Genomic DNA, 15333 nt, shown 5'->3' on the forward strand with positions numbered 1-15333 from the left:
TGTTCCCGGACAAGATGCTTTCCACCGCCGCTGCGTAGAAGCACTGGAGGATCCTCGGAGACACTCTGAATTTCCTCAATTGCCTCAGGTGGTAAAGGCGCTGCCTTGCCTTACTCACGAGTGCTGAGGCGTGTGATGCCCATGTCATATCCTCGGAGATGTGGACTCCCAGATATTTAAAACAGTTCACCCTATCCACAGGATCCCCATTTATCCTCAATGGAGTGTACGTCCTCGGATGATGTGCCCTCCTAAAGTCCATGATCAGCTCCTTCGTTTTTTTGACGTTTAAGAGGAGGCTGTTATCCTGACACCAGAGTGCTAGACCAGCCACCTCCTCCCGGTAGGCCTTCTCGTCGTTGTCTGAGATCAGGCCCACCACCACAGTGTCATCAGCAAACTTAATTATTGAGTTGGAGCTGAACCTAGCCACACAGTCATGTGCGTACACCCAGGTCGATGGGCAACAAGGAAATGGCAGAAGAGTTGAATAGGTACTTCGGATCTGTTTTCACTAAGGAAGACACAAACAATCTCCCAGATGTACTGGAGAGTAGGAGTAAACAGATGTACCTGATCTAAGGGGGTAGAGGAACTGAAATAAATTTTCATTAGGCGAGAAATAGTATTGGGTAGGCTAATGGGACTGAAGGATGATAAATCCACCGGGACTGATGGTCTGCATCCCAGGGTCCTCAGGGAGGTCTAGAAATAGTGGACGCATTGGTGATCATTTTCCAATGTTCAATAGATTCAGGATCAGTTCCTGTGGATTGGAGGATAGCTAATGTTATCCCACTTTTCAAGAAAGGAGCGAGAGAGAAAACTGGGAATTACAGACCAGTTAGTCTGACTTCGGCGGTCGGAAAGATGCTGAAGTCAATTATTAAAGAGGTAATAATGGGGCATTTGGATAGAAGTAAAAGGATTAGTCCAAGTCAACATGTTTTATTAAGCAGCGGATGTGGCTCAGCAAAGAGACTGTTCATTTTCTTCGCTGCGTGACCTGGCATTAAGATTGGTGACCTTAAGTTTAATTTCTTCCTATTTCTTACCTTTTGAATTGAATTCAAGAGAGATCTGAATTGTACACTGGCCATGTGGGATTTGGATTGAGGTGTCGGATGAGAATTGGAAATGCCTTTATCTCAGAAAAATATCTGTCAATTTGAAATTGTTTTTTCTTTCTAATGACCTATTTTTAAAGGGTCTGCCTTGTAAGTAGTTAAAGAGTTTAAGTAAAGCCGAGCACTTGCACTAGCAAGAGTACAGCACAAAAACATGAATGTTTTTGCCTTTCTTCTGCAACACTATCGAGATTACAGCACACTAACACGAACAGGCAAGAGGCTGTACAATGCTTTGTAAGATAAAGAATTGCCGAATTGCTGATTATTAGGGTATAAATATATCTGATTGAACATTAACTCTGTGTGTGGGGAAAGAGAGACTCTGTAGTCTGTATTTTCAATACTGTGAGAGTTGACTCCCACACCCGCCTGGCGAAATAAAGACGTTACTGTATTACTAACTTTTGTGTTGTCATCTGTTTGAAGCAAATTGAACCTGAACTCTAGGACTCAGCACATGGGAGGGGCAAACCCAGAAAGGGAGGGACATCAACCTACTCTTTAAAACCCCTTACCGGCTAGAAGTAGATCTCTTTCCCTGATGAAGCTACAGCGATAGTGAAACTGGAAAACCGTTGCCCAGTCGGGAAGAGTTCGGCAGGTGGTCTCTGCAAGCTGGAAAAAACAAAGACTTGGTGAGCACCGTGGTTTTAACCCTACTACGCTAGAGATAATTGATGCTTACTTTACTGCATTAGCATTGCAGTATAGTTTACTACTAACTAAGCCAGAAATGAGTAATAACATGCAGAGGGGAGTGGGGGGAGAGTGATTGTTTAGCAACAGTAGAGCTAATAGGACTTGATGTTTCAATCCCTGTAATAAGTCGGCATTCTTGCTATTTGCAGTGGGAGTGGAGTGGTGAGTGGAGGTACGTCATCGGGGTCATCAGGTGGGCACCCTCCTTCTTTGACGTTTCATTGATAAGCCCACATCTCCAGAGGGCTCATGGGTGAGACCTGGCGTCCCAGTTACACCTCTCACAATTCCATACCCTCCTGTCTACATCTTGCAAACCCAATTGTTATCTCTCCTTTTGATCCAAATCCAATTGCTGCTTTTTTCTGCAGAATTTGATGATGACTTGATTGCTTGTTGGAGGGAGCAACCCCTCACCTCCATTTTCTTTAATAGCCTGGTCGTAGATGTAGCAACAAATCCCCTGCATCCCACTTCAACTGGGAAAATCTTGGTCTTCCTGCCATTCTGGGCAGCTTCAGCTGCCTGTTCAGAGTACTTTGTCTTTTTCCTCATAAGCTTCTTTAACACCATCATCCCATAGCAAAGAGTAGGAGTAAACGGGTCCTTTTCACAATGGCAGGCAGTGACTAGTGGGGTACCGCAAGGCTCAGTGCTGGGACCCCAGCTATTTACGATATATATTAATGATTTGGACGAGGGAATTGAATGCAACATCTCCAAGTTTGCGGATGACACGAAGCTGGGGGGCAGTGTTAGCTGTGTGGAGGATGCTAGGAGGCTGCAAGGTGACTTGGATAGGCTGGGTGAGTGGGCAAATGTTTGGCAGATGCAGTATAATGTGGATAAATGTGAGGTTATCCACTTTGGTGGCAAAAACAGGAAAGCAGACTATTATCTAAATGGTTAGGAAAAGGGGAGATGCAACGAGACCTGGGTGTCATGGTACACCAGTCATTGAAAGTAGGCATGCAGGTGCAGCAGGCAGTGAAGAAAGCGAATGGTATGTTAGCTTTCATAGCAAAAGGATTTGAGTATAGGAACAGGGAGGTTCTACTGCAGGTGTACAGGGTCTTGGTGAGATCACACCTGGAGTATTGCGTACAGTTTTGGTCTCCAAATCTGAGGAAGGACATTATTGCCATAGAGGGAGTGCAGAGAAGGTTCCTGGTATGTCAGGACTTTCAAATGAAGAAAGACTGGATAGACTTGGCCTATACTTGCTAGAATTAAGGAGATTGAGGGGGGATCTTATAGAAACTTACAAAATTCTTAAGGGGTTGGGCAGGCTAGATGCAGGAAGATTGTTCCCGATGTTGGGGAAGTCCAGGACAAGGGGTCACAGCTTAAGGATAAGGGGGAAATCCTTTAAGACCGAGATGAGAAAAACATTTTTCACACAGAGAGTGGTGAATCTCTGGAACTCTCTGCCACAGAGGGTAGTTGAGGCCAGTTCATTGGCTATATTTAAGAGGGAGTGAGATGTGGCCCTTGTGGCTAAAGGGATCAGGGGGTATGGAGAGAAGGCAGGTACAGGATACTGAGTTGGATGATCAGCCATGATCATATTGAATGGCGGTGCAGGCTCGAAGGGCCGAATGGCCTCTACTCCTGCACCTAATTTCTATGTATCTATGTATCCCATGGAACTGTCTATTCCACAACGTCTGCCAACTTGGCTGTTGTGGACCACAGGACCATGTCTGGCCGGAGTGTAATAATGTGTAATAATGTGAATCGCGACCAACACAGGAATCAACCGAGACCGAGAGACTTCTTCGCAGTCGCTGTTACAGTTATTTATAAAATGGCCCAGACTCTGCACCGGAGAGAAGAGATAGAAAGATAGAGACAGAGGTAGAGGTAGCGATAGAGAGAGAGATAGAGAGTCTCCCCAGCGGCGACATGACTCCTCCACCGCCCCGGCCGCCCGGCGCCCACCCATCAGCCCCACCCGAGATTGATGGTCGTGTTGCGGCGGCGGCGGGACCCGGCACAGACCCGACCCCAGGCCCAGGCCCAGGCCCGCTGCCCGTTGCCCCGGAGACAGAGAGAGAGAGACCGCGCGGGCAGGGGCTCAGCCCGGAAATGACGTCGCTGCCCCGCCCGTTGCGCCTCAGGCTGCGGGGCGGCCTCAGCCCGGAAATGACGCGTCGGCCAAGATGGAGCCGACCCGCACTTGCTTGACGGTGAGAGGGAGGGAGAGAGAACAAGGGGAGAGAAATAGAGAGAGAGAGAGATCTGTGAGGGGCAGGAATAAGGGGAGAGGGTCAGAGAGACAGGAGACAGTCCGGGGGGAGGGAGGGAGGGAGGGAGAAGCTGGGAGTTGGAAAAGGGGTGAAGTGAGTAGCGGGGGAACAGGGAGCAAAGGGAGGGGACAGGGATTCAAGGGGGAGTGGGTTTGGTGCCGAGGGGGATGAATGGGGGGCAGGGAACTAGGGGGGGGGGGGGAGAGGGGTCAAGGAAGGGGGTAGGGAGTCTGAATGGGGGTTCACACTGTTTGGGGGTGGGGAGGAGGGGAGGAGGGCGCGAAGGTGGGTAAGGATCAGGAGGCGGCAAGGATAAGGGGCAGGGAGTCACAGGGAAGAGGTCACATTGTTTGGGGGTGGGGAGGATGTTGCAGTTTAGGAAGTCAAACACGGGCAGGATCTTCACTGAATGGCGGGGAGCTGGGGGAATGTGTGGAGATGTGGGATCTAGGAGTGCGGGTATGAGTTGGGCCGAATGGCCTCTTTCCAACGCTGTATCACTATGACTATGACAAAGTGATGGAGTAACTCAGCAGGTCAGGCAGCATCTGTGGAGAAGATAGACAAAAAAAGTGCTGGAATAACTCAGCCGTTCTGACCCGAAATGTCACCTATCCATGTTCTCCACAGATGCTGCCTGACCCACCGAGTTACTGCAGCACTTTGTGTAAGAGTCACAGAGTGATACAGTGTGGAAACAGGACCTTCGGCCCAACTTGCCCACACCGAACAACATGTCCCGGCTACACTAGTCCCACCTGCCTGCATTTGGTCCATATCCTTCCAAACTTGGCCTATCTATGTCCCTGTTTATAACAGTTTCTTAAACGTTGGGATAGTCACAGCCTCAACTACCTTCTCGGGCAGCTTGTTCCATACACCCACCTCCCTCTGTTGAAAGGTTACCCCTCAGATTCCTATTAAATATTTTCCCCTTCACCTTGAACCCATGTCCTCTGGTCCTCGATTCCCTCACTCTGGGCAAGAGATTCTGTGCATCTAACTAAATTGTGTTCTATGCAAGATTCCAGCATCTGCAGTGTCTTGTGTCTCCCTCACCTATATCCACTTATCACTTCTGAAGAAGGGTCTCAACATGTAACGTCACCCATTCATTTTCTCTAGAGATGCCGCCTGTCACGCTGAGTTACTCCAGCATTTTGTGTCCACCCATCACTTGCCAAGTTTTGTCCAGCCCCACCTCTCTTTTCCAGCTTCCTCCCCGCCACCCTCTCCTATCAGTCTGAAGAATGGTCCTGACTGAAATCGTTGTCTGTCCATTCCCTCTAAAGCGGTGGAGGAACTCAGTGGGTCAGGCCGCATCTGTAGAGGGAAGGGAATCTAAGGCGACCACTCCCACCTCTCCTTTCCAACTTTCTCCACCACCCACACCAAGCAGTCCGAAGAAGGGTCCTGACCTAGAATGTTGCCTGTCAGGGCAGCTTTCCAACGCTGTATCACATCGACACCCTTTGGTTTAGTTTAGAGATGCAGCACGGAATCTGGTCTTTTGGCCCCCGGAGTCCGCGCCGACCAGCGATCACCCCGTACACTAGCACTATCCTATGCATATTAGGGACAAATTAGCAATTTTGCAGAGGCCAATTGATCTACAACCCTGAACGTCTTTGAAATGTTGCAGGAAACCGGAGCACCTTGAGTAAAAACCCACACAGGTCAAGGGGAGAACGTACAAACTCCGCACAGGCAGCACCAGTAGTCAGGATCAAGACAATATGTGCTAGTAATGTCCTGTTTGCCAGTTTGTTGACCCGCTGTTCCCCTCCTGCAGGGTTTAAGAGCCATTGCTGTGGACGGAGAGACGGGTATGTGAGCGGCCATTGAGGGCGGCCAGGGTGCTGTTGAGCCCCACCCCCATCTGCTCGGTGTGTGGGCTGAGCTTCGATGGAGGACCACATGACTGGGCACGACAAGGAGAAGCGTTATGAGTGCGACGTGTGTGGCAAGGCATGGCAGTACCCGAGCGAGCTGGAGACCCACCGGCGGGAGCACACGGGAGAACGCCCCTTCAACTGCACGGAGTGTGGCAAGAGTTTCAAGACGGCGAATGAACTGGAGACCCACCGGCAAGTGCACACGGGCGAGAAGCCCTATGGCTGCTCCACATGCGGCAAGAGCTTTACCCAGTTGTGGCGGCTGCGGGAGCACCAGCGGGTGCACAGCAGTGAGCGGCCCTTCACCTGCTCCGACTGCGGCAAAGGCTTCAAGTGGTCCAAGGAACTGAAGTTGCACAGGCGGCTGCACACCGGGGAGCGGCCGTTCACCTGCAGCAACTGTGGCAAGGGCTTCACCAGATCCACCAGGCTGCTGGATCACCAGCGCACCCACACCGGCGAGCGTCCCTACACCTGCGCCCAGTGCGGCAAGAGCTTCTCCCAGTCCAGCTACTTGCTGGAGCACCAGCGCACCCATACCGGCGAGCGCCCCTACACCTGTGCCCAGTGCGGCAAGGGCTTCACCAACTCTAGCAACCTGCTGAAACACCAGCGCACCCACACCGGCGAGCGTCCCCACACTTGTGCCCAGTGCGGCAAGGGCTTCACCAGCTCTAGCAACCTGCTGAAACACCAGCGCACCCACACCGGCGAGCGTCCCTACACCTGCGCCCAGTGCGGCAAGGGCTTCCCCCGCTCCGACAGCCTGCTGGATCACCAGCGCACCCACACCGGCGAGCGTCCCTACACCTGTGTCCAGTGCGGCAAGGGCTTCACCCAGTCCAGAACCCTGCTGAAACACCAGCGCACCCACACCAGGGACTGGTCCTACACCTGCACCCAGTGCGGCAATGGCTTCACCCGTTCCGACAGCCTGCTGAAACACCAGCGCACCCACACCGACGAGCGTCCCTACACCTGCATCCAGTGCGGCAAGGGCTTCAGATGGTCCAGCAGCCTGCTGAAGCACCAGCACACCCACACCGGCAAACGCGCCTACACCTGCGCCCAGTGCGGCAAGGGCTTCACCCAATCCAGCAACCTGCTGAAGCACCAGCGCACCCACACCGGCGAGCGCCCCTACACCTGCGCCCAGTGCGGCAAGGGCTTCATCTGCTCCACCCAACTGCTGTCCCACCAGCGGGTGCACGCCGGCGACCATCCCGTCTCCAGCCCGGTGTGTTAGAGATCTTTGCCATGGCCTCCCACGCCCTGGCTCACCAGCACGTGTGCACCAGTGGCCAGCCCTTCGACAGCCCGTAATGTGGTGAGTAATTTGACAGTTTGCGGGAGTTGCGGCAGCTGTCCCCACTGACAAGAGAGCATGGGGGCTGCGGGAGCACGAGCGGATACACACCGGAGAGAGACCATTTGTGTGCGCTGAGTGTGGCAAGGGCTTCAGCCGCATGTCCAGCCTGTGGCAGCACCGGCGTACCCACAGTGGTGAGCGTCCCTTCCCCTGCCCGTCCTGTGGTACGAGCTTCACCCACCTTGACCAACTGCTCGAGCACCGGCGAGTCCACACTGGCCAGCGCCCCTCCACCTGCCCGCTCTGCGGTAAGGCCTGCTGGCACACCAGCCTCCACCAGCCTGCTGGCACACCGTCACGTGGATAGGCGCTGTTTAGGTAAACACATAATGCTGGAAGGAATGGATAACGTTTCTGGTTGAGACCCTCCTCAGTCTCAACCCGAAATGTTACCCAGTCCTTCTCTCCAGAGATGCTGCCTGTCTCACTTAGTTACTCCATCGTTTTGTGTTTTTTTTTGTAAACTAGCATCTGCAGTTCCTTGTTTTTAAACCATTCTGGTTAACCATCTCTGCACCTTTCCCAAAGCCTCCACATCAGTCCTGTAATGGAGTGACCAGAACTGTATGCAACACTCCAAATGCTACCTGACCAATGTCCCTTAAAGCTGCACATATACATTCCTCTCCCCTTATCTCACACCATTTTATCGCCTTGTTTTCCCTCGCCTCTGTCACTTACTCCACTCATCTGCCAATCACCCCCTCACCTGTTTACATAGTGTCAGTCTGAAGAAGGTTCCCGACCCGAACTGTCACCTATCCATGTTCCTCACAGATGCTCCCTGACCCGCTGAGTTACTGCACCACTTCTTGTTAGAGTCATAGAGTGCGTTACTGCAGCACTCTGTGAAACGTCACCTATCCATGTTCTCCACAGATGCTGCCTGACCCGCTGAGTTACTGCACCACTTCTTGTTAGAGTCATAGAGTGATACCGTGTGGAAACAGGACCTTCGGCCCAACTTGCCCACACCGACCAACATGTCCCGGCTACACTAAACCCACCTGCCTGCATTTGGTCCATATCCCTCCAACATGTCCTATCCATGTACCTGTCTATAACTGTTTCTTAAACGTTGGGATAGTCCCAGCCTCAACTACCTGCTCCGGCAGCTTGTTCCATATACCCCCCACCCTCTGTTGAAAAGTTACCCCACAGATTCCTATTAAATCTTTTCCCCTTCACCTTGAACCCATGTCCTCTGATCCTCGATTCCCTCACTCTGGGCAAGAGATTCTGTGCATCTAACTAAATTGGCTTCCATGCAAGATTCCAGCATCTGCAATTTCTTGTGTCTCCCTCACCTATACCCATCCATCACTTCTGAAGAAGGGTCTCAACCTGAAACGTTACCCATTCCTTCTCTAGAGATGCTGCCTGTCCCGCTGAGTTACTCCAGAATGTTGTATCCACCTATCACTTTGTCTAGCCCCATCTCTCTTTTCCAGCTTCCTCCCCCCACCCTCTCCAATCAGTCTGAAGAATGGTCCCGACTCAAAACCTCATCTGTCCATTCCCTCTAAAACGGTGGAGGAACTCAGTAGGTCAGGCCGCATCTGTGGAGGGAAGGCAATATAAGGCGACCACTCCCACCTCTCATTTCCAACTTTCTCCACCCCCCACACCAAGCAGTCTGAAGAAGGGTCCTGACCTAGAATGTTGCCTGTCCTTGCTCTCCACAGGGGCAAGTTACTCCAGGAGATTGTGTCTCCTTTTGTAAACCAGCATCTGCTGTTCCTTGTATCTAGACTAGGCATGCATTTCACCCCACACTTGTGCTCGGTCCGCCAAGGCCTGCTGGATCTCCCGGTTGCCGACCATTGTAACTCCCCTTCCCATTCGCACACTGGTCTTTCTGTCCTGGGCCTCCTCCATGGCAAGAGTGAAGTGACACGCAAACTGGAGGAACAGCATCTCAAAGCTTACAGCCCAATGACATGAACATTGAATCATCCAAATTAAACTGACATCCCCACTTCCGGTGACGCCATGAGAGTGAGAGCTTTGTCGCCGACTTGCTCTCCGAGAGGCTCTTCAAAGCAGCCATAAATAAAAGAAATATCGAGGCATACGGTGATATAGGTGTGTCGGCAACTACCCAAACATGATGGGCTGACATAAAGTGTCCGAGCGCGGGGGAAAAGGAAAATGAAGGACAGAGGCCGACTGACTCCGCAATGACGACGGTGAGTCCGACAAGGAAGGCTCGCTAATTGTCTGCGAGCTGGGAAAAGAACACAAAGAGGCTTCAGAAGACACTAAACAGAGACTAGCGAGAGTGGAGGATAATATGAAGGACATAACGGTTCCAATTGAAAAGTTGGAGGGGAAATTGAAGGAAATGGAGGACAGAGTAAGTTTAACAGAAGACGGGAATGCGACACGAGAGGGCTATCAAGCACCTGCTACACAGAGAGGCTAAGCTAGCGGAGAAATGCTCGGATCTGGAGAATCGAGCGAGGCGTAAGAATTTGCGGATATACGGAGTTACAGAGGGAAAGGAGAAAAAGGGCATACTTCAGTTTGTAAATGAACTATTGAAGAACTCCCTAGAACTCCCAGAAGATTTAACTATCCATATTGAGAGAGCACACAGGTCCCTCGCAGACAGACCGAGAGCGGAGCAAGCCCCACCAAGATCCATAATAGTCAGATTGTTGGACTATTACACGTAATATGTTGTGTTTCAACAGGCTTGGAAGCAACGAAAGATAAAATATGAGGGGTTTATTTTCACCAAGTTTACTCGTCAGATGTCCAGAGAAAGCGCAAGGAGGTATGACAGGTGATTAAGCAACTGCGGGAGAAAAATATCAGAGCCAAGTCTCCATTCCCGTTGCAGCTCAGGATATTCCTAGATTCCGGAGTTAAGGCCTTCAAGACACTGATTGAGGCAGTGCACACACTGGAGAAGATGGGGATCCACATCCAGAGATGAGTTGAACAGAGAGTTGCTGCAGGACCACTGGTCAGTGGTCACTAATAAAGCCAGAGAGGAATGGCAAATTTGTCAGAGGATGATCTTCGCACCATCCTGGGCATCACAAGAGAAGGACTATAGACAGGTTTGAAACAACTACAGAAACGTGGGTCCTACTGTAAAATGACAGCAAAAGACTATTGACACAACTAAGCAGAAAAATAATATGTACATATATTTTGCTGTGTTTTGACGAAGGCTAGCTATGCCATGTTCAATAGTACGTATAAGGCTGGTTTTGTATTCTATTTTTCTACTTGATTTAAATGCACTATTTAAGAGAGGGACTGAGGGGGGCTCTCTCGGACGGGGGGGGGGGCTATACCTGCCATTTATTTTTGTTTATAACTGTAATTTAGGATTCCCAAAGTGGGATTTTGAGCAACCTTGCGTAGTTGCAACCACACACAAGTGGGCTAACCCAGGAGAGACTTAGTCACATCTCTTCTCTATTTTACGAGGAGCTGGCGCACCAGTTTGTTCGGGGTGTCCAGCTGGGTTGGTTAGGTAGGAAGTATACTTTTTTTTCTCTCATCTTGTGTGCAAAGTTCTAATGTCCACTGATTTGTTTGTTTTGCAAATGTTCTGTTTTGTAAGGAGTAATACCACAGCATCACAGTCCAGTAAATCGTATTGTGAGTATAGCGGACATTCACAGGCCAACCAGAGTAAGAAACAAAAATGGTACAGAAAGCAACTAGTGGAATACACAACGATGGATAATAACTAATATAAAGATAGTAAGTTATAATGTTCATGGTCTAAATCGCCCTATAAAGAGAAGAACAATTCTGAGCCAACTCAAAAACCTAGGATGCGGAGTCGGATTGATACAGGAAACTCATTTGGTGGAAACCGAACACAAAAAGCTTAGAAGAGAGTGGGTGGGTGAGGTATTTAGCACCTCCTATGGGAAAAGGAGATGGGTGGCCATCCTTTTCAATAGAAATGTATTTTTTCCCGTAGAGAAAGTGCTCCAAGACACACTGGGGAGATACGTAATGGCAATTGGCACAATAACTGGGAAGGAAGTATCAATACTAAATATATTTATGCACCAACGGAAGATGATCACTCTTTATTTGGAGACATTGCAAATATAATTGCAGAAAACGGCAAAGGTATGATAATACTTGGTGGAGACTTTACTGCTGTTCTCGATGGGTGGCTGGATAGATTACCAGATGAGTACAATCAAGCAAAAAAATCCAAAACACTAAGTAACATGCAAGGGGAGTTAGGATTAGTAGACCAATGGAGACATAAAAACCCAAAGAGGAGGGACTATAGCTTCTTTTCGAACGTGCACGGGAGCTACACACGCATAGATATGTTCTGTGTCCCCAGACAATATAGACAGAAAGTTGTAGAATGTAATATAAGCTCAATAACAATCAGTGACCATGCACCCATAATTCTCATCCTGGAGCTAGGAACAGAAAAGTGCTTTAAATACTGGAGAGCAAACATTTCTTTATTGACCGATACTGTAGTGACTCAGGAAATTAGGAATTGTATTGAAGAGTACTTTGATAACAGTGAAGTAACACCATCCACTCTTTAGGTTGGCGCGAAAGCAGTAATAAGGGGTAAAATGATCGAAATATCGAGTAGAGTAAGAAAGAACAGGCTGAAGAAGCAATCTGACCTGTAAAGTAAAATAAAGTTATTAGAAGTAGAACATAAAAATAACAGCAAACATAAGAATCTTTTAAACGAACTAAAACAAAAAAGACATGAGTTAGAAGAGCTTTTAACATACAAAGTGGAAGGAGCCCTGCGATTTTTAAACTAAAAATACTACGAGAAGGGAAATAGGGCTAGTCGCCTTGTGGCATTTCAGCTGCGCTAATCGAGTGGTTTCCAAAGTTTCAGACCCGACCTCTAGAAATTTTGTTTCACAACCACGAGAAATTGCAGAAGCGTTTGCATCCTTTTTTGAACAACTATACGACTCTACGAAATCATAGATAAGGAGGAAAAGATTAGAAATTTATTTTCTGGATTAAATATACCCTCCCTTTCCCAAGAAGAAGCGATAAATATGACAACACAAATAGAAGAGCAGGAAATAAAAGAAGTAATTAAAATATTAAAGGATAACAAGTCCCCGGGGACTGATGGGATTCCGGGAGAGTTTTATAAGTGTTACTAGACTAAGTGGGACCCGTTGGGTCCCAGCATCACACGGGAGGGCTGGTCACCAATGCAATATCCCACCTCTCCACCAATTCCAATATTGCTCGCCAGTGGGGGGGGCGGGGCTTTCTGTTGCGCTAGTGTTGGTTGTTGCGGGCCAAAGGTACTGGTTTCCAGAGGGCTAGTATAGACATTGTGGGCCGAATGGATTCTTGGGCTGGCAGCCAACTGTTGCAACGATTTTAAAAAAACAAGCCAAGGCAAACAATTGGGCAACAAGCAGCCACCTGACAACCAAAGTTCATTTTGTGAACACAAACTTTTTTTTAACAAAAGGCGAGGCAAACAATTGGGTAGCAAGCAGCCACCTGACAACCAAAATTCATTTTGTGAACACAAACCTTTAACAAAAGGCGAGGCAAACAATAGGGCAGCAACGAGCCACCTGACAACCAAAATTCATTTTGTGAACACAAACATTTTTTTAAAGGCGAGGCAAACTATTGGGCAAGCAGCCACCAGACTATCAAAATTCATTTTGTGAATACAACCTTTTAAAAATAAAAAGGCGATGTAAACAATTGGGCAACACCCGCATCGAGGGGACTCACCGTGGAGTAGACGTGCGTTCAGTGTTATTCACAGCTCAGAGAGCCGTAACCCTCTCGCTTCCTGGGTCTGGCAGAGACTGAGTGAGGCACGACACTTCCGGATTTTATAGTCCCTCCCCCTGCCGCCAGCAGGGGGAAGCAGAGAGAATGGGAAATTTTGTAAAAACATTAATATCTCTCTCATTTTCTATCGATGGGAAAAATCCTTTGGTCCCGGAAGGCGGAGGGGGGCTCTGAGCGAGGTGGCCAAAAATGACGGCCGTAGGTTGCGGCGTTCTCTCAGAAATCGCGCCACAGTCGGCTAAAAGCGGTCAAGATCAGACTATTAGTAATATAGATAGATAATAATAATAAATTTTATTTAATGGGCGCCTTTCATACAAAATCTCAAGGACACCTTACATAGTAATCGGAATAAAAACATATAATCGGAGTAAAACAAGTAATTAAAGATATCACAATGACACAAATTAAAAACAGAATTCAATCCAAAAACAGAAAATCAAAAACACAGTGTGAAGAGAGAGCAGCGGCAACCAAATCGTGCCAGCGTCCACTCTCTCTTCACGGCAGCCATCTTGGACACAGACCTACAAGACTACAGTTAGACAAAAAAATCATCCCCCCACAGTGGATAGCACTGTGGAGGAAGGCACAATGTCCAGTCCCCACCCCATGTTCACCCCAAAGTCAGGCCTATTGGGGCCACCGCAGTTGCCTGTACGGAGGCCCGATGACCCTGGCCGTTCTCACCGGGTGGTCTTGCCCCGGCGTCGGGAGAGTCCTTTCGGCGGCTGGGCCACTTGGAACGGCCGCTTCTTGGTTGGAGCCCGCGGCTGCCGAAGCCGACAAGGCCACGCCGGTTTGGCGCTCCTAGGCTCCAGATGAAAAAGTCGGCGCCCCGCTCTCCTCACTGCCGCCTTGCCGCCTCTACGCACGCCGTCTCTCCGCTCCGCAAACCCGCAGCCCGGAGATGTTGCTCACGGCAGTCCAGCTCGCCAGAGCTCCAGCGCGGCGACCCAGGCAAGGCATCGCCCGCTCCGCTCCAGCGCTCCAGCGCTCCAATGCAGTGCCGCCACGCAGGCCGAGGTGCTGGGTGGTTCCCGCCAAGAAACGGCGCTCCAAGCCCGCTGGTAGGCCACGACGACGGGTCGACGGGCAGCCCGGAAAAAGGCTGCCACACCGACCAGGTAGGGACCTATAAATAAAGTAACACCTACCCCCCCACATTAAAAGACCATATCCCCTACAAACAAAAAAACAGGACTCACTAAAAACTAAAAAAAAAAACGAATTTAAGACGGACGGCTGCTGCTAGCAGCCGTTCACCAAGATGGCTCCTCCTCCGACGTACAAGCTCTCTCCGATTTTGGCCAGAGTCTATAATTATGCCCTGTCTGAAGGTAACCCACCTAAATCATGGGCTGAGGCTATAATTTCTGTCATCCATAAGGAAGGGAAAGATCCACTAGATGCGAAGGCTATAGACCGATAAGCCTCTTATGTAATGACCAAAAGAGACTTAGCACTATATTAACTAAGAGAATCCAAAAAAATATACACAACTGATACATCCTGATCAAACAGGGTTCATACCAGGTAGACAGGGAGCTAATAGTATCAGGCGTGTCCTTAACATCATGGCATGTGCAAAAAGGAAGCAACAGACCTCAATGTTACTCAGTTTAGATGCCCAAAAGACTTTCGACAGAGTAGATTGGGTCTATCTTGAACATACATTAAATTAAATGGGGTTCCACACAAAATTTATAAATTGGGTGAAAGTACTATATTTAAATCCAAAGTCAAGAGTGAGGGTGAATGGGTGTTGCACTGAGTTTTTTTAATTGAAGTGGGGAGTTAGACAGGGAGACAGTTTGAGTCCCCTGCTCTTTGATTTATGTTTAGAGCTGCTCACTGAAACCATTAGGCAAGAGGATCATATAGAGGGTATTAAAGATGATAGGGGGGTGGAATATAAAATTGCGTTATTTGCAGATGACGTTATGCTGTATGTGAGCAATCATATTTCCTCCATGTCTTGCCTAATGCAAGTTTTAAAGGAATATGGAGTAGTATCTGGTTATAAAATAAATGATTCAAAATCGGAAGCAATGATGCTGTCAGGTTTATGGCCTTCGCAACTAAATGATCAGGTCCGGTTTCATTGGTCTAGGGAGGGTTTCAGATACCTAGGCATTGTCATCACCCCCTCCATTTCAACATTGTACGATGCTAACTAAAGCTGCAAAAGGGGA

The 15333-nt window shown here is 49.0% G+C and overlaps 3 protein-coding genes across 3 annotated transcripts in view; all 3 read left to right on the plus strand.

Moving 5' to 3' along the window:
• Positions 1–15333, plus strand: part of LOC116969026 — a 573861-nt gene that overhangs the window by 305285 nt on the left and 253243 nt on the right. The gene's annotated exons all lie outside the window — the stretch shown is intronic.
• The window catches only part of LOC116969039 (ribonuclease inhibitor-like), a 451987-nt gene that overhangs the window by 129387 nt on the left and 307267 nt on the right, over positions 1–15333 (plus strand). The gene's annotated exons all lie outside the window — the stretch shown is intronic.
• LOC116969023 (zinc finger protein 271-like) overlaps positions 1–15333 on the plus strand; it is a gene marked incomplete at its 3' end in the record, with an annotated part of 60051 nt that overhangs the window by 40214 nt on the left and 4504 nt on the right. The window contains exons 6-9 of the mRNA XM_033015996.1: positions 927–937; positions 6245–7177; positions 7380–7592; positions 10039–10121. Of these exons, the coding sequence (XP_032871887.1) occupies positions 927–937; positions 6245–7177; positions 7380–7592; positions 10039–10121 (1240 nt within the window). The remainder of the gene's footprint in view (positions 1–926; positions 938–6244; positions 7178–7379; positions 7593–10038; positions 10122–15333) is intronic.

This window comes from Amblyraja radiata (assembly GCF_010909765.2).
Source record: "Amblyraja radiata isolate CabotCenter1 chromosome 42 unlocalized genomic scaffold, sAmbRad1.1.pri SUPER_42_unloc_2, whole genome shotgun sequence".
Lineage (NCBI taxonomy): Eukaryota > Metazoa > Chordata > Chondrichthyes > Rajiformes > Rajidae > Amblyraja > Amblyraja radiata.